The sequence below is a fragment of the Sebastes umbrosus genome, chromosome 10 (assembly GCF_015220745.1).
Source record: "Sebastes umbrosus isolate fSebUmb1 chromosome 10, fSebUmb1.pri, whole genome shotgun sequence".
NCBI lineage: Eukaryota > Metazoa > Chordata > Actinopteri > Perciformes > Sebastidae > Sebastes > Sebastes umbrosus.
Window position 1 is genome coordinate 17833922 of NC_051278.1, and position 24279 is coordinate 17858200.

The window sequence follows — 24279 nt, forward strand, 5'->3', positions numbered from 1 at the left end:
AGCATAAAAAAATATGCTCAAATCATAACATCATCTGAGTTAATAATTGACTGCACAACTTTGTACAGTATTTGCAGCAGTGACAACAAGTAAGTTTTAGCAAAAAAAGAGTAGATTTTGGTCAAGGGCTTTGCAACAAAACCTTGTCATATATCAGTTTTATTAAATACAGTATTTTTTAATTATATTGAATTTCTGCTCTCTTAAAGTTGAACGAATTGAAACTTTTTTCTCTTATCTGAGTTAATAATTGCAAGTTAATTAACAATATGTTATTAAACACAGTGAGAATCATCTCTCAAAAATGACCCCAATGAAAGGTTTTTGACAAAATAAAACTATGATATATATTCTTTATTTTGACAAGAAATTGTTTGTGCCCTATTACTAAATACCAACAAAAACAGTTAACATATTCAAAGCACAAACTCTTAATTAATTCAGAAAGCCTGGTGTACAGCAATGACTGCAGGAAAAGTAGACAATTAGAGCGAAAACTTGTGAATGTTTGTTTTTTGTGTCCCTCAGTAAGATTTAATGCAACATTTGCAAGACTGCCAAAAGCGTCAGCCAAAAAAAAATAAGTGAGAGCTCACTTTTAATTGCACTGGTTGTTATTATGTATTTTACTGCAGACAGTCCAGATGCTGTGCAGTTCCACGGGTCCTGTGACTGACAATACTGCAGTCCTGGAATTATCTGAATAATCACACATTCAAGCCAAGTTTTTTTTTCAAAAATACCAAAGCACCTTTTGTCATAGTAAATTAAAAACCACAGCACACATGGGAAAGTGAGCATCACACAGCAGAAGTTGAGAGAGTGCATTGTTAAGATTTGGCAAACTTAATAAATTCTGGAGCAGTTATGTAAAAGTGTTTTGTCGTTTGTTGTACTTACAGTATTTACCAGCAGAAAACAGACACAGATTAGCCACAGCAGCTGCAAAGCTTAGTTTAACTGCAAAACAGACATTCTGACTGACTGAGCTTCTGGCTGACCTGCGTTTGGTTTCTGATAAGGACATGTGTCATGGGAAATATAACTCACCACCTTGCGCGAGTTCATTCCAGTTGCATTATTCAGTTTGAATTATGGTACAGTAGTTCCTGTCAACTCTTCTGTAAACATATTGTCTTGTGTCTGCAGTCTGCGGGAGAGGATGCCGGGTAGGGGAGGTTTATTTTGCAACATTAAAACATAACGTTAAATATTTATGATTTATAACAAAACCCAATACAATAGTATTATTTAGTCATTCTAACTTAAATATGACAGTCCTAAACAGAACATGTTGTTTTAGGATTTACAATATGTATGTATAGTAGCTTCGGGGATTCATTTTAAGGAGCTCTAATGTAGAATTAAAACTCATTAATTTAAGCATAGATTTATTGAATTGCTTGTGTTTTGGATTTTTAACAGTGGTCAGCGTTCACTTGGTCACTTAATTTCAGGTCATGTATAAAAGCATAACTTCCCCAGTGTCATGCTCCAGTTCAGGTGGAACCATAATTTAAAGCTAGGGTAGGTGATTTAGAAAGTTTGTTTTGTTATAGTTTTTAAAATTCTCATTACATTCCAACAGCAATCAATAAATCAAATGCTCTGGAAAAAAAGAGAAAAATCCAGTATGTGTGGCTGTCGCAGGACTGTAATAAACCCGTCTGATCATTTCATTCGGGCCGAATGAAACGATCGGCTACCTCCCTGTCTATCTACCTGCCTGCCTGAATGCCGGCGTACTCTGCCCGTTCACTCATTGTGCGTCACCGGAGTCTTCCAAAAGCTGCTAGCTTGACAGCTGTGAGTACTAACATTGTTCATTATGATATGTTTACGTTCATAATAATAATTTTGGGGAAGTGGCTTTGGAAGGAGGCCTGAAGGGACGGACTGTCACTGTTGGCGACTTGACGACTTTTTAAAATCCAGCTTACTCTTGCAGGTTTCTCCAATTTTACCTACCTAAGCTTTAATAGATGGTGCTAAAGTAATTAATTCTACACGGCTGAAGAAGAAGAATAATGTGTAGTAATGAGGTTTTAGAAGTATGTTTAAATGTTGCTCTTAACTCACAAACTAAACAAATCAGCCTTGTGGTCCCTTTGTCAAATTAGGAAACCACATAATGGCTGTAAAGGATCACAATAACAGCAAAACATGTTTATGATACAAGACGCTATTCACCATGACAATATGACTCCTCATTACAAAAGTGGTGGCAACATTCCTGCAAGATTCAGCAAATACGCTTCTGTAATCGACAGAACCTGAAGTTGTTTACGTCCTTGTTATCAGATGAGCCTTGTACTCCGATGCTCCTTCGTTTCTGCCAAAGCCCTGGTAATAACTCAGAGGGGAATTTGCTTCTGGATCGCTTTTGTCTCAGATTGCCCGAGTAAAGTGTCTACGCTGTCGATTTGAATAAAGAATTGGGCTCTCATATACAGCTACGAGACAGCTGTCCTATTATTGACAGTGTGCGTGGGCAGAGGACCCACGAGAAGTGATACAATCTGATAAAATCATGTCACAATCATGTCATCATAAGTGCAATTTATAGGTGAGTTGCATTATCTGTTGTTGCCATATAGGGGTGATTATTTTTACACCAGTATTCCCATTGTGTTTAATACAAGGCTTGCAGGAAATAGGCAATGAATTAGTCACGTCTCTGGTGGAGCCAGACTTAATGTGATAAAGGTAGGTAATCATCTTCTGCAGATATATAATTCACTATTAATAGCCTTTCTGACTCTAAATTTAACCATGACAAATTATTGTATTTCTGAATCATTTTACAGCCCGCTCACACTCCCCATTTTTCCTGTCCCATTTCAAAGAGTTGCTGCTACTGGCCTAAATGTGTCACACCTAACAAGGCTCGCTGCAAATTTAGCCTGTCAATATGTGTCAAGCCTCATTCATCAGCTATCACTCTTTATCTCAGTTGTCACTCCTCTTTCGCATTTCACCGCCGAGGGGCTTGACTTTGCCCCGAGCTTGCGTAGTTCAATTCCACCCCCAGGTCGTCTGCCTCAAGGTGTAAAAGCAATGACAATCACACAGTCCTTGCTAAACCTAAGTGCGGTGAGGGAAAACAGAGAAGGGGTTGAGGGCAGACACTGTAAGGAGCTGATTGTGAATCTCTCAGCAGACTTTAGGTAAATGCAGCATCTAATGATTGACATTATCTGCTCTTCTGTCATTGACCGGTTGTGACAGGCATGAGAATCTCACACCTGCATGGGATATTTGTCTACTGAGTGTCAACATGACTGACATACAGTAACACATGTTGGGATTTTTTTTAACCAGTTTTTAAAGGTACAGTGTGTAGGATTTGGTGACACCTAGTGGTGTGGTTGCAGATTAAAACCAACTGAGTACACCTCCGCTCACTCCTCCCTTTCCAAGACTGTGGTAACGTGATCCTCCGAGTGCAAAACCGTGGTAATGTCGTTCGCCTCGCTCAGAGTTCATTCTTACCATAATAACATTACTTTAAGAGCAACGAAAGTCAGACGGTGGCTGGCGACACCACGGTTTTACACTCTGCTGTTCACGTTACCGCAGATCATAAGCGTGTCGGAGAACTACGGTGGCCTTCAGGTAACGTGAAAACATGAAAGTCTCTCTCTAGAGGCAGTGTTTGGTTTGTCCGTTCTGGGCTACTGTAGAAAAATAGCGGACTCCGTGAAGAGGACCCGCTCCCTATGTAGATATGAAGGGCTCATTCTAAGCTAATGGAAACACAACGATTCTTAGTTTCAGGTGATTATACACTATTATTACACGGCTTTGTTGAACACTTGATTCTGATTGGTCAATCACGGCGTTCTACGCTCTGTTTTTTCTTTATAGCAGTTCTGTTGCTATGTACAACAGACCGTTGCTATGGGCACAGTTCTGATTTTGAACTCTGGTGGACCGCTTTGGTGTCAAGTTATTGATTTCTTAAGTAAATAGCCGTGTAATAAGCGGGATAATGTACAGCTAGCGGGGCATTGTTGTGAAATTAACCCCTTCAGGACGATGCAAGACCCCTCCGCATTGCCATGTCGGGGTTAATTTCACAACAATGACCGGCTCGCTGTATATTATCCCTTACAATGAAACATAGTTATGAATATTATATTCCATTTCTACTAATAGATCCCCCGAAATGTTACACACTGTTCCTTTAATCCATAACTCTCACCAAAAATAAATATACTTCAATATGGTGTATATTTTTTGTTCCCCAGGGTCTGAAAGGTGACTCTGGGCCAGTTGGTCCAGTTGGTCCCAAAGGAAACAAAGTGAGTGAGTCTGCCGTACAGACCGGCCCGGACAAAAACACGCCATACTGTAATTGTTTTCAGTTTTCTTTTTTAAATGAAAATAGATACTTCAGGGAATCTGCTTGACTTTCATGAGCTGTAATCCCAGTCTCAATAACGGGTTTGCCCATCTGTTTGAAGTGCTGCTATGATTGCTACTCCAAACATGGCCAGCTAAAGAATACTGTTATTGCTATCATAACTTAGCAAGACCTTATTGATGGTCATATAGAGTAGCTTTCATCCCGGCTCAGAGAAAATGTTCCACTCACTATATTTGTAGAGTATTTGTATATTCATAGGGATGGCTGTTTGTAATGGACATAGCCAACAAAATCCCTTTATCTTGCTCTCTATAAACAGTTTTTTTTTATGGCACGAAAGCCCACAGCAAAAATGTGGATTGCATACTATTGCCTTGTTGTTTGGAGACTCCTCACAGGGACTCTTGATTTAGAATACGTAGGTATGTCCTGTACAGTAGGTTATGACTAGTTTCAAGCTTGGAAGTGCAGCAGAGGAGTTTGATGCAAAACCTTGTTCTTATCTGCAGCCCCTTTATCGTCTGTTCCCTGACATCACTGACACGAATTAGATAAACTCTTGTTGCAATGCAGGAAATATCGTTCTTTTTAAAGTTTTCTTTTCTTTTCATCCCACAGCGGGATTATTTTCCATGTATGAGATGAAATGCTTTTTCCTGTAATTAGTTGCCGTATCTCCAGCCCTTTTTATTTTCCCCCTTTTATTCTGGCTTTTTTTTTTATTTGTTGTTGTTGTTGTCTTTTGGAAGAACTCATCACATAATTGTAGGTGCAATGCTCTGCCTGCCAGCCTTGAAGTTATAATGAGGTCTGTGTGTTTCTGTGAAGACAACAGAGAATCACAGCGTATTTTATCCTATTTTCCGGATGGGATGGTGGGGGTTGTGGGTGGAGAGAACGTTTGTTTGTATTGAAACTGACAGAGGGAGGCAGATTTGGAAGCATAAAGTAATGAGTCCCTTGCATATCCCACAGCAGGCATATTTTAGCTGTGACATTCATTTAGACAACAAAATGGATATGAACTACAAACACCTTTTTTTTCCCCCTTTCATCCACATCTGATAAACGGGTATTGCCAGATGTAAAGTCCACTGATCCTCAGCTCAGTGCTTTATAAAGTACCGTCGGGATTGTGGTGCAAAGGGGAGCGATGTGCGAAAAAATAATGGACAGTGATGCATGAGTTTTATCTGAAAAGACGAAAAAACAAGCGAGGCAGTAAAAAGCGTGTGAGATCATTGCTTACATTGGGTTATGCCGGCGTCAAAAGACATTGGCTTCTTTCCTTATATGACTTCTCGTGACTGCCTGTATGTCACAGTCACCAAACAATGTTATCATACCTGTCTATTGTTAATGCCACGAAGCTTTTACATGATATAGTACGGCTGTGTTTATTTTAAGGCCTGTCACATTTAACAGCACCAGCCCACCTGCCAGTTGTCTGACAGTTTGAAAGTCATCAGACAGGCTTCATTTCAAGGCATACTGTAAATACCAGTTAATGGCCTTCTATAGCACATAGTGCATATATTGAGATATTACCGCCATGCATAGTAAAAACCTGACCTTCAGTTTTTATCACAAACACGATGGCTGGCCTTTAGGCTAAATATTTAAAAGTCAAAAAAGGTATTGTATAGATTTAGCAGGTGTAGCCATTTCTAGTGCACACAGAATGTTAAAATGTTACTGTCTGAAGTTTTTACTAATTATTATCTTCCTTCACAGGGTGATGAAGGTCTGCCTGGAACTCCGGGGCTGCCTGTAAGTTCACACTGTTACATTTACATTTCATTATGCTATCTGTGTGCGGACATTCATTCGGAAGAAGTAGAAATATTGAAATGGACTCATGCGGGTGTGACCTGAAATGGCTGGACTGAGCTTTGTAAATATCACAGCCTTTTGGCCGACCAGGTGCTACACACAGTGTTAAAACATCTGGCCCACAGAGATGGAAAGCGAGGCACTCGGGTGAGCAGTGTCCGTGTCACATTACCATCGCCTGGGAATGGGTCAAACAAGGAGCAGATAGACAGGGCTCAGTGGGCATCCTCACTTGGGCCAAAAAGGATAAGGATGAGCAGCCAGGCAGAGGAGGATAGAGCTCCAAGCCTCGGGGTTGGAAGTTGACAGTCAGTCGCTGGCTGTATCCCACATGGGTGAGACATGCGCTTATTGGGTCGGTGGCTGTCCCCGCAGACGTCTCGCATTTACAGACACCCGGGGAGAACGACACCACCACGCTTTATGTATTTCGATCTCATAATTGGACTGGCTGTACTGGTGCTTTCTGTGTGGTCTTGCAAAAACCGAGAGGACAGAGAACATCGCCCAGAAGTGTGCACACACAAATTGAAGGTACACATGTCAGCAGGCGGCAGATATATGTACTAGCAGATGCTTGCATAGTCACCTATCGTCACATATAGTGCGAACGTGTGGACACAGATGCAAAAACACACATACTCTCAATGCATTGTAGCCGGGGAGTTGACGGCTGCTGGAGATTAAAGGTATACTGCAGGTGGTTGGCTAATTATGTACACACATCATGAGGGGATCAGCCTGCCAGTTTTAATCAGCACTGGAGTGTTACAAAAACGGTGTCCCACTGCTTCTGGCTTGCCCCTTTTATGTCACCACAGTGTCTACGATACCCACACAACACTGCCACCATCCATTAGCTTTTCTCCAATGCTAATTTTTACAGCAAAAAATAACAATCTTTCCCCTGTAACATGGTTTTCGTAAAACTTTCTCACATCATGCCAGTAAATTGGTTGGTGAGTGTGAGCAGAACATGTTGTGAAGGAGTTATTAAAGTAGCGCAGACTTGCTGCTGGGTGAATTTGCATTGTATTGCTTGTTACCCAAGGTCAACATGCTGTGCTCACAAGCCAACAAAAGATGCACCATCGTACATGAATAATTGATTTATTATCAAAAGCAATGCATGGACTGAGGCATGTTTTATTTAGGGTGTCACAGGTCAGAGCTGTCACTCTTTTTTTTATAGATACAGCTGCAAATATCTCAGGGCTGTCAGCATCCTTGTTAATATTTTCTTTTTCTTTTATTGTTCTTTGCATGAGGCCTCCAAAATAATGTGAAAGCCATATGTTGCGAATGTCCATTTCTGCAGCTGTTTCCAAGAAAAGTCAACAGCGTTTGACTTTTTGGATGCCAATTGAAAGAGGACACCAATTATTGGAAAGCCGAGATGTTGTGTGTGGCCTTGTGTCCATTCTGTAGCCTGGTGGGTAGACGACTGTCTGCCCTTTCCTGACAGTGGCCAGCAGGGTGTCTGGGGAGTTGTAATAGCCTTGCCCTAACTTCTCTTTGGGTCATCGCAGCCAAAGATAATTACCTCCTGACCAACTGTGTCGCTTGCCTATAACTGGCAAACATGTATTGTTAAAAACCGTATATGAATCATACAAGTGTTGTTTTCACGCTGACTGACATGTTGTTTGTTTCGATTCCTAGGCTGACAAAGAATGTCTCAAAGGAGATCAGGTACTTAAATTAAGTTGATATTGTTTCACATTCTGTATTCTTGAGTTGATGCTTTTGTTTTCTTGTAAACATAACTCTTTGTTTGCCTCATTCAGGGCCCTCCAGGTGACAAAGGAGAGAAGGTAACGAATGAATCATCTCATTTAAGCATAGTATCTCATTGTCCTCTGTTTTCCTCATTGAACAAAGTGCACATAACATGTTCCTAAGCAATCAAGTGCAACTATTAGGTTCGACAAGCAATTATTGCACCACCATAAGTATATCTTTGCACAAGAACTCCAAAACAAAATCACCACTCTGTACGTACCTTGATTAACTTACTAATTGTTCCTTATCGAGATACTGTGCGGAATAATGGAATGAAACTCTGATCAACCGAGGCTGAAAATTGCCTATTAAGGGGATCCTGGAAAAGTCACCTCGAAACTGTTCATGAGCAAGACTGGAAACTGCAGCTGTGCTTATACTCCCTTCTCTCTATTCATGCAATTTGAACGAAGCTAATTCTGCCTTTCCTATCACTGCAAATAAGCCCACTAGTTATCCACTGGTCTGTTGAGAACATGTGGCACAAACATCTGTCTGCATCAGTTTTTTTACAGAGAGCAAGCCGTAATCTCTTCCTTCAACGCCGCATGAATGTAGCACCCAATTCACTATGATGCATGTCCTTTTTCCCCAGGGATTGGCGGGGGTGCCGGGTCAGCCAGGAGAGCCAGGCAAAGAGGGCAAAAGGGTGAGTAAACAGAAGCAGTCCACCCGTTGGGTGGTCCGGCTGGTGGTTGTATGGACTGAGAGGACCTGGCCTGGGGAGAAGCCAAACAGCAGCTGGGTGGCTGTTGTTGTTTTAGGGGAGGCGTAGATGATCTGTGACAAAGAGAGAATTAATGGTTGGGCTTGTTTTATGACAATTAATGGGATTCATGGTCAAGAGGTCACACACACACACACACGCACACACACACACACACACACACACACACACACACACACACAGTTACAGTACGACTGGCAGCACACATTATTCAGTTACCTAACAAGCCAGCTTGATTTGGGATAGAGACGCTGACATGGCTAAATCAACTGAAACATTACACCACATTTATTTATTTGCCACCTCTGACTTTAATAATTGCGTTTAGGAACACAACTGTCAGGAATTGTAACTCAAAAGTATACATTTTAGAGTTACAATCATTAATCGATTCATTGTCAACCATTAAATAAATCGCCAACTATTTTGATAATCAATTAATCTGAAGAAAAAAAAATCCAACATTTTCTGATTCCAGCTTCTTAAATGTGAATATTTTCTGGTTTCTTTACTCCTCTATGACAGCACACTGAATATCTTTGAGTTGTGGACAAAACAAGTCAGGTCAAGTTTCATGAGGCTGTGATTATGCTAGAGGTCACCACAGGTCATTTTATACAGTGAGGTCAAATAAAAAAAAAAATAGTCTCACAACAATGAAATTGCTTCTATAGGGACTAACATTATCACACATGAGGACATTTGAGGACATCATCCTGGGCTTTGGGAAACACTGATCAACATGTTTCACCATTTTCTGAACAACTAATCGATTAATCGAGAAAATAATCAACAGATTAATCGACAGTGAAAATAATCGTTACTTACATTTACTACAATATTAATTCAGGAGGGCGTCTTCTTTTCAGAGATAAAAAGTCTCTGTGGGAGCGTTGGCAAACTCCCGTACATTTGAACAGTACTTTTAATTCAAGTATGGTGTTCTGACATTCATGGTGAGCTGACGATTGCTCAGCAGCAAGAATGTTATTGTTCCTGTACATCACAGCTGAAAGGCGGTGTTCAAGGACAGGTGGAGAGAGTGTCCTTTTGTGTCCATGCTTAATTGACTCGGTGTGAATACCTCCGCCTGTGTCACCGTGAGCAAAAATAGGCTCTTCAGACGACAGAGTTTTCCGGGTTTGTTCTTACAGAAAATGGTTATAAAACCATTTGGCTCAGCTGGAGCAGAAATATAAAACATAGCAGGTTGAGCTGTAGTGCACCCATAAGTAGGTCAGGCAAATTCAGATTAAGCAAGAGCCGAGATGATGCACACAACTGGAAACATCTGGACACAAGTTATCTCAAGAATTCCACCCTTCTGTGTGTGAATGCATTCAAACTCAAAACTTGTTCCAATAGCATTAACAATTTATGACCTGTCGTCGGTTGAGTTATTTCTCAATGGATCATTTCCCCCAATGCATGAAGTAACAGAATCTAAAAGTGAGCTCAGAGGCTGGTGCAGATGTTTTTTCGATGCTGTTGTCCCTCCACTTCATTAGTTAGGTGTTATTTCATACCTAACGTGACCGAGTGTCAGAGGCATCAATTATGGTGTGCACTTTTTTCTCTGCAACACAGTTTTATGATGAATCTTTCAATCATAGTGGGTTTTGAGGAATAGAAAGTCACTCTGCGTTTGATGTTGTGGCTTTTTGGTTTCCTATATACCCATAATATTTCTTGCACTAGTTGTTTCTTTGAAGATTTCGCAGGTAAAACAGCCACAGGGCTTTAAGCCGGCCATTTCAGACTGTCTGCTGCTGTTGTTGTAGTTGCTGTTGCCGAAGACACAGTTCTGATCTATTAATACCCCGTCTTTGATGACTGGCTGACTTCACGGTGACTGTTAATGTGCTAAGGTTTCCGCTTATTCTTAGCTCTGCGAGTCACATGTGGCCTCCAAGTTGTTGACCAGTCTGTGTTTCTGCAGTTTGACAGCCTATTTTTAGGAAGGTGGACACATATCATTATCAGGGGCTAGCTAGTGGCCAGCTGATACAGCAGGAGACTCTCACCCAATTAGCAACTCTTGTCCGCGCTTTCAACTTATTGGTACGACGAAGAGTCATAGCTGATGTACAAGTGATGCAGAATCTCTTGACACAGACTGACCACTCCACAACCTTCATAGAATAGCTGGGAGTGGAAAGCTTTCACAAGGCCTTACATTCAAGCCAGAGCATCTCTCACACTGTCTACTTCAATTTATTGTTGAGGGAAATACAACCACTCTAAGCCATTTAGATTTACTTCAAGGAGACGTGGAGGACATTGTGGGGAGAAGAGGAATGATGCCATTTGCGCTGATCCTTCTCTGAAGCTTAAGGCAACATATGCAAGAACGCATATCAAGGGCAGTCACCCAACCCCCTCTGTGACCCCCGTGTCTAACATTCACAGAATCCTGATTTTATATTATTACCTTGATGGATGACTAATTCAGTTTGTCAGGTTGGAGGTAAGGGCCAGTCCAACCATGTCTAGGAATTTATGGGAATGTATTTCCCCCACATTACACATTGCCATTAATAGTAATGTGAATGGCTTGGTTTTATCTATTATGGATGGCATTGACACAGAATAGCAGGCAAAAGAGTAGGACTTTGGGATTCAGTGGCACATTACAGCAGATCAAAAAAAGAAGATGGGGAGCGCCGGTTAAAAAAAAAGGATATGTCGCCCTCGCTAACGGTGGCGCCCTCAAATATTAATCAGGTGCTGTGATGATGTGCTAAGCTCTGCGTTGTCATTGTTGGCTGACCCGGTCGTACACAGGTTGAGGAGGCGAATGACGTGCATGCTGAAGGGAACAACCTTGGAATTTTTTAGAGTTTTCAGTGTAGTGATTTGTAAGCCAAGTATTTTGTATGCTCATACAGCATGCAGTGCAGGGAAGCGCCTGCCTGACACCCATCAATATATAAATACGAGGCACTGTATAATAAAGTCGTGTGTGCATACAAAAGTGATGTGGGATTTGGTGGCAGACAGCATCGCAAAAAAAGTACCAAATGACGTAATTTTGCATGCTCAAAATAGGACTGAAAAACCAACGCTTGCTTCTTGGTCAATGCACACTGCTTCCTTAAAGCCAAAATACACAAGAACGCTACGGCAAGCTTGGTTTATTCATGTCCTGCCAAGTCTTCCCAGCATACTCTGCTTCGGTAGTTGGCACAGGGTTGCGAGTGGGTTCAGTGCAGACACGGGTTCATTCCTGGGCAAGGCGGTAGGTTCCCGTGGATTAATAAATAATCACCTTAAGAAATCCCCCATTACAAGGTGGGTCTTGGAGTTTTAATCCATGCCTAACACCACATTAAGCCGTATTAGCTGTATAAATTTACCTGTATAGAAAAATAAGTCCTCGCTAAATATAAGTCACCAACAAATGCCATGTTGATTCCCTCGGTCTGCTCAGGAAGCTCTGTGATGTTGTCACACATAGTAATTCTAATTAAATGTTATTGGAACCATTGCATAAGCCTTATAAATAGATTCTCTCTCTACATAACGGTATATATTATTTCACTTGAATGATTTTCTTTAATGCATTTTGCTGAATGCAAATAATGTGAATGCAGAGCATTTGAAATCCCCTTTAATCAGCCGAGGGCCTCCACTGTGTCAAGGATTTCTCGTGCCCTGCTTTGGGATAAATGCACACGTCTGACAGATGTGCTGCACGGTGTTTGTTCTGACATACTGTAGCTGTAGCTAGTGCAGAGATGATGAAACTCCAGCAAGCCCTCGAGGAAGCAGAACAGTGCAACTGCTCCGTCTACGGATGTGTTCTCTTCAAATGAATTATGCAGCGCAGATCCTCTTACTGATTTATTTATTTATTTATTTCAATCTAGTTAGTTGGTTATTTATTTAGTTATTTTTTGCTTAGAGAGTGAACTATTTGGCACAGTTGGCAAGTTATGCTATAGATTGATAACTGTTGAGTAATAAATATGCAGGTGTCTTTTTATCGTGCATGAGGTGTAGAGATTTCTGTAATCTTTGATGCTACAAAGACTTCAGGTAAAAGGTGACATTCTCAACTGGCTGCCTCCCGATTGTCTCGCTCCTGTTAAATGGCTCCTGTTTTCTCATAGAACTATTCGTCTGCGCGCGGCGCCTCGGCTGCAGACGTGGGCGGATGACACTGTGCCACATGAGATGCCTGCCTCATATGTCAAGGAGATAAGAGAGGAACAAAAGTCACGATAAAGGTGAAAAGGCTCGGAGACCATTACTAGCTTGGCCACGCAAGATGACCCAGAGACTTTTAATCTGGGAGAAATCATTTCCTCGCTAAATGATATGAAGTGCAACACCAATACCGCAGAGAAAATAATTCACCCAGACTATCGATGGCTATTGAGGAAACATTACAGAGTGGAGCTCAAAGAAACGGCAGCTCTTTGATTTTACTAACAGGTTATTCATCTTATGCTGAATCAGCTCCCCCTCTCAGCCTTTATGCAGCAGACCCACCGTGGTCACTAATTACAGAGTGCCATAGATCATCAATTATTGATTTCCAAGTCAATGTGTTGTACATCTTCATTTTTGTAATTATAGTTATTAGAAGATGTTTTTATGTTAATGTTTTTCCCAGAGACGATGATAGTTTAAGATATGTAACAGATGCAGGCACATATGGTTTAGCTTTAATGCATGTGTATCCTGTGACAGTAGACATGAAGCAGCCGTATGGAGCCTTATATTACTCTGCTTTTTAATTCCCCACAAGCACATGTCAGTGAAGTCATTCTTAGACGTGTGATCCTTATGCCGGAAGTCGGATGAAACCAGAGAACGACTTTGGTGTCAACATGATGTTCACTTGTTGAGGACGGTTTCTCAGTATATAGACTCTCCTCCAGTTATACAGCAGAGATGGCTATTTGTAAAATAATACGAGTCTATATCTCAAAAGTCCCAACTGCTGTCACATCACATTCGTCAGCTGTCATCACTTCAGATCATGTGATAGCACACAGTCCCAGATCAATGCACGTCTGTAATTGTAGTGCAGGCACACTTTTTGGTTCTTCACTTCATGTCAAAAAAATGTGAAACAATGTAGCGAACATCAACAACAGCTGCCTGTTTAAAGTGGCACGGATACAATCTGTCAAAACGGTCTGTCTTGTCTTTGCTTGGCAACTGGACTTGTCCACGTTTCCAAAGAAGAGGGAGGTAATTGCCTTCTTTTGGAATTGATAGTGGTGTTTACATTTTCCATTCAAGCCCTGTGCTGAATGACGGAGACAGCTGTCTATAAGTCCTGACAAAAGTCACAGGCATATTTTACTCCATATTTTTTGCTCCTTCACCCTTGTGCTCAAAGGTCGTCAGTCCACTGGATGCTTAGACTAGTGGTCAAATGTTTGTTCCCACACCAGGGAACAACTATATCATATTTCTAGGGCTGTCAATCAAATAAAATATTGAATAGCGAATAATCGCATGATTGTCCGTAGTTAATCGTGATTAATCGCAAATTAATCACATATTTTTTATCTGTTCAAAATGTAACTAAAAGGGAGATTTATCAAGTATTTAATACTCTTATCAACATGGGAGTGGGTAAATATGCTTATCAGCTCTGTGGTCCACAACGTTGCAGGAAAATGCTCAACTCAACAACAAACGCAGTCATTTTTAGGGCGTTACAAGTACAGTCGCATTTTAGCATTGATTGTAGGGCTGTCAATCAATTAAAATATTTGATCACGATTAATCGCAAATGAATCGCACATTTTTTATCTGTTCAAAATGTACCTTAAAGGGAGATTTGTCAAGAATGTAATACTCTTATCAACATGGGAGTGGACAAATATGCTTTCTTTATGCAAATGTATGTATATATTTATTACCGGATATCAATTAACTACACAGAACTGACAAATATTGTCCAGAAACCCTCACAGGTACTGCATTCAGCATAACAAATATGCTCAAATCAGAACATGGCAAACTAAAGCCCAACAGGCAACAACAGCTGTCAGTGTGTCAGTGTGCTGACTTGACTATGACTTGCCCCAAACTGCATGTGATTATCATAAAGTGGACATGTCTGTAAAGGAAAGACTTGTGGGTACCCATAGAAACCAATTTCTTTCATGTATCTTGAGGTCAGAGGTCAAGATACCCGTTTGAAAATGGCCATGCCAGTTTTTCCTCGCCAAAATTTAGCACAAGTTTGGGGCGTTATTTAACCTCCTTCCCAAAAAGCTAGTATGACAGGGTTGGTACCAGCTTTAAAACTGAGCCCGCTACATCCCCCAGAAGATCGATTGTGTTAATGCGTTCAAGAAATTAGTGGTGTTAATACAAATTTGCATTAACACGTTATTATCGCGTTAACCTTGACAACCTTTTCTCTACTACCAAACTTTTGGTCATTTTCAAAGCACATGTGCGTGTGCTTGACTTAACCATGTTTAAATATGTACATGTGTGTGGACAATATCGCCATGGAGCGAGGAATCCTTCTAACAGGGCACCAATATCCTGCTGGTGCTCTCTACTGGATGGTATAATGCAGGCATAACATTAGTGTCAGATTAGATACAACAACATTCATCTACTTTAAAACTGAATCTATGTATACTCATTGCACAATAGCATTTGTCATTTAACCTAATTTGGTTTGAAAAAGCATGCCGCTCTCTGAAAACCAAATGCATCGCTGTAACTGGAATTTCGCTGCCTCTCCTCTATACAGCGCCGAGCAAATGTTGTTTTGAGATAATTGACCCACTACAGTATATATAATATCCATATTATATCTGATGGACTTGGCTCAGGTTCATTTGGATCTGCCTGTGTGTCTGCAGGGACCAAAGCGGGCAGTGACAGTGATAGGGAAGGAGTTATGGTTCGGCGTGCAGGGACCGGAACATTTGGCAGCGGTTTCCTGCTCCATAGGTGCAGGCAGACACGCACAGCGATGCAACTGTAACAGACTGTTGACCTCTACCAGAGCACCTGCAGGGCGAGATTATTAAGTAACGAGTCCCTGGTGAGAATACCAGCCTTACTGCCAGAAGTTCTCCATGGGAGGCTGCTGCTGATTTGGGTGATGCAGTAAATGCATGAAAATTACAGCGGCGATTTGACTGGAGCTTTTTGTTGTCCAGCTCAGTGCACAGCTATAATGAAACGGTAAATACATTTTCTCCCAACTGCCTTCAGTCACATTTGATCTGATAAGCCACTGATCTGTTTTTATCTTGTATATACATTCATACATTTAGCATTGAAGATGAGAAATTATAAATTGTGGCTAAATTGAGGCTACTGTTTCTTGCAGGAATGTGTCACCTTGACACATATGGCATATATTTAATCATTTTGTGGCACTTTTTTAGAAAACAATTTAAGAATCATTACAAACTAGAGTGAAATAAAGTATATCCCATATGTATACATTCACATTTATACCTGTTCAATTCAGTCAATTTAACATATACTACTAAACACGCACACATAGCACCTGTGAAACAATATATTTAACCATTGGGACACACTTGGTGACCATGTTGATGGCGTGCGTCTTTAGAGCAGTGTTTAAATACAGTAGCGTGATGCAGATATGTAGTTACAGTTTTGGCCCGACCCGTTGAAGCTCAATGGCAAAGTAACATGTAGAGAAGAATTTACAGGTCAGCAGGGCTCACAGCTGAGACTTTATGGTGAGATTTACACCCTGTGCGATTTTTACAAGCAAGGGGGAGGATTCGTTAACCCTTCGTGGAACAAAAGGGAATAGGTTATTCTTCCACCTCTCTGTCTAAATCCACGTTAAGGAAATCCAGGGAGCCGCGCTTTTGACACCTGCATTACACCAGGAGGTGGCACGTTTGCCCAGTGCACAAGGCAATTAATCTTGTCAATGTCATGTGCATTGGGACGGAGGATGAAACAAAGATTTGACCTGATTGGCTATGAAAAGGTCTCACATTTGGGCCCAGTTGGGGAATGAGGAGGGTTACAAGGGGGAAGCGTTTGGCACATGCAAGGACAGATGCACAGAGCTTTGATTTATCTGTCTGACTCTCGTCATTCCCAGAGAGCCCCGGTATGGCTACATCCATGGGTGTCCAGAATAAACACACATTAATTGGCCAATTAATTACAGGGACGAATACAGGGGGCAGGACTTTGAGAGGGCCACTTTGATCGCACATTGTTCACTGGCTTTTATAGTCACTGCGTGTGTGTGTATGTATATGTGTAAAAAGCTGATGTTCAACAAGGGGTAATGTAGGTCAACACATCCTCTGAGCATTGGATAGGCTTGCTATAGTTGGCCAGGGCACGGCCCTCATTCACACATCTACAACCTCACGACTTTCTCAGGAGACGGAGCCGCGCCACACAACAGGGACACTGCGAGTGATATGCGCGTCCTTGCTGCTCCAGTGTCAGAATTCATCAGGGCCGGGCATCCCCTTGGCCTGTGTCTAATACCTCGCCAACATTTTCAAATGCTGTTTCGGTGTCTGCCAGGTCATAGCAGCACTAATGGAGTGTCATGTGTCAGATGGGGTCGTCTGAACCGAATTCACTCGACTCATTCAGGTATGTCAGTGGACAAGAGGTGGCTGGCCTCGGTGACTGTTCTGGGTATGGTGGTCTACGTCGCTGCCTCAGTCATCCAAACAATGGGATTTCTCTGGCTCCAAACAGTCTAGTAATATACAAAGACACCCCTCCTGGCATTTTAGGTCAGTTTTAAGGAGGAGACGGCGTTTGAGAAATGTATATACCTTTTTAAAAGGGCATTTTGGATCCGGGATGCTTGGATTGAAGCATGCCCCGAGTAAGCTCCGTCTATGTCTGCTGTTTCCTCGGCCAAAGGGGAGGGAGGAGGGCAGAAGGAGGCTGGTACGGGGAGGAGATGTAGCCTTGAACGCTGCAGAACAGTAGTGGGAGGCTGCATCACCGTTACATCCATATTTTTGATTCTTCACACTCTCATCCTGCCCGCAACCAATGTAGATACATTCATCTGTGTCCACTTTAATGGCATGCCAGGGAGCAGCGCATTTACAGTGGCCTGATATTACACAGACGGTTGTGTGTGGGACCTCAGTGTAATCTGTTATGAGCGTGGTGAGTGATATGAAGCATAAGACTCGCCGAGGGCTACACTACCCTGAGTGAGAGCCCTGTGGATCTTTGCACAGTGTATTCTCTCTGACCTCAAATATTTGGTTTGTAAAATGAACCAGAGTTTATTCAAAGTGGATTTTCAGCCTCTCCTATTCACTCGTTGGATAATGCATTAATGAAACACTCAGTATCGGTAAACATAGGACGGGAGCAATCTGCTCCGGATGAATAATACGGCCAAAAAGTCCAGATGAGACTGTGAAATTTCTAAGAGCCAAGACTAATAACAGCATCCATTAGGAGATGAGAACATTCGAGAGGCAACGCCGGCCTAGTGAAGAGCCAACGCAGTAGGCACCCAGCTCACATGGAAACATTCAGCTGATAGGTGGGAATTGAGCTCATAGTTTAATATAGATTTATCAGCTTCACCACATAAAAATGCAAATTCCGATAGTATCGTCAGCCCTCTTTCCTCTCCTTAGGAGTTGTTAAAATCAATGAGCTCTTAAAACTCATCCATGAAGACGTGGTGGAGACGTGGCTGTTGTAAAGAGCTGTTCCGAGGCTCCCTCGGGACCGCCTTGGCTTAGTTTTCACAGACATCCACTGTCTGCATTTCCTGTGTTTGCTTTTGACTCTAGTGTTTGCATAATGTGTGGCAGTGAAGATTTTGGTGTTGAAGTAGCTCTATAATGGTTATTTTACCCAATGATATGCTGCGTTCTATGACTGGGTACCCTTGTGATGCCACCTGTGTCCTCTTGTATTGTGTGGCAGTTGAAAAGAGGCATAATGCGGTGTGAAAATTATTGTCCCTCTCTCCTCACTCTCATACAGCTTCTTGCTCTCGTCTATTTCCTCCTTCTCTCATCGTTGTAAGCCCTCTACACAAAAAATCTCCTTTACGGTGTTCAGTGCCTAATTGCCAGACTGCCTAATTAGGGATGTTACCCAACACACATCATACATTCATGCATTGAGGACATCTATCCTCTCTCATAGAGAGCGTACAGTCTCCTCACTGGCTCTGTCTCCCGCCGTGAACATTTGTGATGAAGCTAGTTTGCCATCTAGTGGCACATGTACAAATCAGCATTTAGTCACGTGGGAGCTACGATAGAGTCTCTGCATGTGAGGAAAGCCTTCATGGAAAGCTTCAGCCAAGAGCCTATAGGTGCAATCTTGGCCAGCTGAGCTGTGTCTTAAGTCGGCTGCAGTGTCAGCCATCTCTTTATACGTCCCTGAATATTTAGATGGCTGGGAGTTAAAGAGAGCATTGTGTGCCAGTCAGAATGGTGAAAAATGCTAAGCTGCATTTGAGCCCCTGCCAGGCAGCTGTCGGCTTTGCCGTTCTCTTCCTGCTCCGGCCGCTCCTCTTAACCCTCAGTAAACAACTGGAACAAATCCTATTTTATTGAGGCTTTTACCAAGTGCAAAGGATCTCTGCAAGCTCCAGTGCCCAGGCATTTTTCTGAGCTTGTGCAGTGTCCTAAGATGGCATCCAACGGGGGCAGTCAGTAGTAGGGTATTTGCACTGTCTGTCTCTAATTGGCTCCTTAATCAGAAGCAGGTGAGGCTGCGGTCTCCGCAGTGTGTTTTGTGACATTTCAAGCAAGCAGCATAATCAATATTTACCTCAGAGGCGTTGATAGCTGGTTTGACACAGTGAAAAGGGCTTTGGTGAGGATGCTGTCAACTGCAGCATATCGAGCTGCATAGTTGGTGTGAATTCACCGAATATTTGTCCCCTTCCTCAACTGATGCTCAGCTGATATTTTGAAGCTAACGCCCAGAAGCAGCTGGGCCGATAGTGTACATGTGGGGAAAATGTTATGAATGTACGTGAAGCTGAAAATGTGAGTATTAGATAAAATAGAGAATCACAATGAACAAGTACACCATAGGTTTTTCATTTTTCTGCTTTTTATTTGGGAATAAAACAACTTCCCCTTTTAAGAAACTGTGACACTGGAGTGTATGTGATGTTTATATTATTTCCCAACATATTACTTGATAGCTAACTATGGTGAAAGGTTTAAGAGATTGCTGCAGAAAGCTTGGTATTTTAGAGATCCTTTGTGCATACTTGAAGCTGTTTTTCCAGTTCATTGTGCAAATTTTTAAATATGAAATCAGAAAAATATTTGCAAGGGGAAAGGATGACATTTCAGAATTAATTACAGAATAAATTAGCTTTTGCTGGCAGTGTGAGTAATTATTTTTATCTTCTCTGAATCTGGACACAATAAGTGTCCGAAGGGACTCTGGGTTTGACCGAAGGAATGAAGGGATCAAGTGCATCTGGTTGAAATGTTTCCGTCCTTTTTTCCCATCTTTCACAGGCCAGCGGCAGACAAGCATTTTCACTTGGGAATAAATATTGTGACAGGCTGTGTTATGTTGTGGCAAACTTTCTCTTACTTGTGTCTGTGTGTGCATGCATCATGTGCACATTTGTCTGTCTGGGTTTGTGTCTTTTTTGGGTGTGAATACACAAGTTCACACTTCTGGATGCCCATGTGTATTTTTGGATGGGCCAAATCATGCTTTGAAGGGTGGTTTTTAGTTTTGTCTTTGGCCCCTCGCTGTTCTGCTTAAGTGCACCTTAACAACAATAACAGAAAAGTCCACACCATCGACTCTTTGTTCTGTGAATTGTTAAACAACATGAGGATATTATGAACGTGTATCACCTTCACCGGTTTGTACACATTTGTTTACCGAGCAAATACAGCTGCCGCTCATAAGCTACACAGTCAGTTCCAGTTAAACGCAGTCCAGCAGTTAGACAAAAGGCTCAGGTGGCCTGAGTACATGTCCCCAGAGGGAGACAGGACTCAGATCAGGCAGAAAGAGTGGGAGTGGCATGCAAGTTTTTCAGTCAAGAAAAAGGTCATCTCTCCCATGAGCCACGGAGCAACATAGCAATAGGTAATGTCAGATAGTTTCCCCTTCAGGATATGAAACTTCTGTGTCACACGTGAGACAGGCAGAGAAAAGAAAAGCAGAATACCAAAGATTTCTGGTGATGAGTCGGTCAAGGTGTGCGGGGTGTAACCAGGTCAATAGGGTCATATTTTGGCTCCTAGAAATGCATAACAGTTTAAAATTTGGATGTCAAAGTGAAAACAGGATTGATTTATAATTTAGTAGAGAATGAATGTAAATAGGAAAAAAGGGATAGTCAATTTGTGAGTGCTCTAGTGGCCTGTATCTTTTTTTACTTAGAGAGGAAACAGCAAAAATCAAAGATATTGAAATTGGATAAAACCTGAAATGTTAAAATTAAGTTCAAATTGATTTACCCACCGATGTCTGTCCCTGCATATAAAAGGTAAGAGAAATTGTCATTCCCCTGTGCTGTGTGTCAGGTCTGAGATGGGTTCTGCTTATCTACTGACCCCTCTTGACAGGGGCATTTGTCAGGTGGATTATGTGGATTTTTGGTGCTATATCTGCTTTATTGCTAAAAACGCGACACATTCTGGCCTCTCCGTTTTACACCACTGTGTTATCCCAGTATGGGAAGTCAGACGGGGAATGTCTCAGAGAACATGTTGACATTTGGGATAAGGATTATGGAGTCATCATAAACGAGTGCCTCTGCTGTGTGTCACTGTCGCTGTTGACTTTGCTCTCGGATCGGGGCTTGTGTTGCAGGACTGAGCCGGGGCCCCATGTCCGTGCTTTTCCTTTTACATTTTACAACTCATAGCAGAGTTGAAGCCAGACGAGGCTGGGATCCATGTGGATTAAGTCGGAAGTTGAAAATGTGCTGTCAATCTACTGAGGCCTCCTTTTTACCCCGGCTCTAACGTGTACTCGCTGTAGCTTTAGTAGCACCATTATTGAATTAGTAGTTAATGTAGAGTGCTTTTCACACGTCTCTTATATGGTTTGCAGGTTTTTAGAGTGGAACAGATAAATAGTGCTTGTGAATATGCGTCTGGTCTTGCCAGCCCATCTTTCATTTACTCAAGAAGCCAGTTCGTCTTTCACTCCGACTCTCTCTCTCTCTCTCTCTCTCTTCTCCTCTCCTCCACAATCCCTTCATCTTTCTCCTCCTCTTCCACCCCTCCCTCTCATCCCTCATTTCCGTCCTTTCCTTCCTCTATCTCTCCCTCCCTCTAATCTACTGCAATGACCTGAAGGAGGGCTTCACACTGCAGCGCTCAAATAATAATCAAGCACTAGGATGTTGTCAAATTTATAGGACACTGAGCGTTGCATAGCAACAGAGATTGCCAGGGTGATCCAACAGGCGCTGGAAGTTGGGTGAGGGAGAAACGGGGCGAGTGACAGGAGACAGGAGAAGGAAGGAGAGATGACAAGAAAAGCAGGAGAGGGGGATGAGATGAGAGAAATAGAGTTGTGATATTATACACAAAGGGAGAGATGGATGAGAGATGGAGAAACAGAAAAGGAAATGAGGAAGTTAAGGTTTGGCTTAGCTGAAAGATACGATTCACAGACTTGTGTGCTTGCCACTCTGTTATAATTCAAGTTATAATTATCATCATGTTGACACATTCTACTATGGCATACATACATAGCTGGTGTTAGATTTAAAAGTGACTTTAGCATAGCAGAGCAGAATAGCCGTTTAACTAATGATCCATGTCCAACTGCAGGCTGCCGTTTTGCTCTCGCTAAAATCCTCGTACATCAAGAAAACATCTTTTTGTTTTGTTCTCACACATTTCTCATGTTTTTCACTTTGTCGTACATTTCTGCCTTTCTTTATTTTTTGAAGTCGAAATCATCAGATTCAGTTTCCAGTTCATCCTTGTTGCCTAGAGACTGCTTTGGACTGCAGTTTACCTCTGACTCTTCTGGTGTTGTGTCTACCTTTTTCACCAGGAAAATTGTAAAAGAAAAACAAATCAATAAGGCAAAACTACAATAAAGCTTTGTATACAGGTGCAGAAATCCTGCAATTTTGGAAATAAGCAGTTTTGATAAACATACGTATTCTAAAACTAGAAAACAATGGTCAACATAATTTGAATGCTTGTAACGTTGACAACAACATACTGGATTTTTTAAGCATGTAAAGTGAGTAAACAGTGAATACAGTGGTGGTACTTTAACGCTGTATGTCCTTCAGGAAAGCATGTTGCAAAAAGCTGAATATATGATATATTTTTGTCCTGATAGTTCTACAATGAAGGCAAATAAATGTTGACATTGCTAATACTTTCTACTTATACAAATGGAAATACTGCTATCACAGTTTTTTTTTAGCTAGTGCCCATAAGCTTTTATTGTCAACACACCAACAAACTGTTTTAAAGTAACTGAAGAAAAAAAAAATTCTAACATGACTGAACATGATTATAAAATGACCTCACCCCAAATGTCAGCGTATCCCTTTGGTTACACGTTTACAAAAGTCTAGGAGGTCCAAACATGACATTTAGACTTGATCAAATCATTGAAATGGCATTAACACAGAATTCAACCCTGAGTGAATACTCTGAGACACTTCACACGCTTGCGTGCTAAAGGCTACGCTGTTGAATCCGTGACTGTAGTATTACGGTGCTCATGGGCACTACGGCGGTTGCTGTTATCTTCATTATCTCAGTATTGCAGAGCCAGTGTGTCCCTTCAGAGGCAGTTATCTCACTGTGTCACTGGCAGGTGTTTCAGTTTGGAGAGTCAACTGAGTGCAAACGGTGATGACAGCTGTGCTCCGGACTAATTATTTCTTGTCACTGTGCACAGATTTGTTGGGGATGGCGTGCTAACCAGAGGTCTTCTGTACAGAGAAGTGTCAGTCTAACCCCAAGGTCACCTGGCGTAGTCTTTTTAATGGATTGCTTTATAGTGAAAATGAGCCTTTGGTGTTTATGAATATTAAATGAATGAATATCTTATCAAAGAAGATGACATGGACTTCCGACATAGGCCGAGTTTCTCTACAATCTCAGCTACACACTAGCTAATACTGAGAACATTCATGCCAATGAGGGTAGACTAAGGGTGGGTTCACACCTAAACGTCCAGTACCTGAATCGAACCAATGTGAGGATTGTACATTATTTAAATTTTCCAACTGGTCCGGTCTGCATTCACAAAGGCAAAACTCAATTGGTCCAGAAACTATAAACAAAAGTCATGTGGTGGAAATGTTGTTCGGTTATTGGTCATACAGTTGGTGGGTAAAAAGACAACAAACCCCCTTCCAATTTCTACCTGGATATCTTACATCATGCAGCTCCGTCAGCTTCTGTTTGTGTTGGTCTTGATCTGGAGTGCGTATCAACAGACAATAGAAGGCATATAGAACATCTTGTAAGACAGCGGGTATTAAATAATTTAATAATGCAGTCAATTGAGAAATGTTCTCTTCAGCCCATATGTTCAGGAGGCATCTTGAGTCCAGGTTTATCCCCTGCCACTTGACATTTTGGTATACGCAAAATAGAACAAGTAA

General features: G+C 41.7%; 1 protein-coding gene across 1 annotated transcript in view; it reads left to right on the top strand.

Annotated features, from left to right (window-relative positions):
- Nucleotides 1-24279, top strand: part of LOC119495806 (collagen alpha-1(XIX) chain) — a 111196-nt gene that overhangs the window by 33023 nt on the left and 53894 nt on the right. Inside the window, exons 12-16 of the mRNA XM_037782617.1 lie at nucleotides 4251-4304; nucleotides 6104-6139; nucleotides 7865-7894; nucleotides 7990-8016; nucleotides 8580-8633. Coding sequence (XP_037638545.1) covers nucleotides 4251-4304; nucleotides 6104-6139; nucleotides 7865-7894; nucleotides 7990-8016; nucleotides 8580-8633 — 201 coding nt within the window. The remainder of the gene's footprint in view (nucleotides 1-4250; nucleotides 4305-6103; nucleotides 6140-7864; nucleotides 7895-7989; nucleotides 8017-8579; nucleotides 8634-24279) is intronic.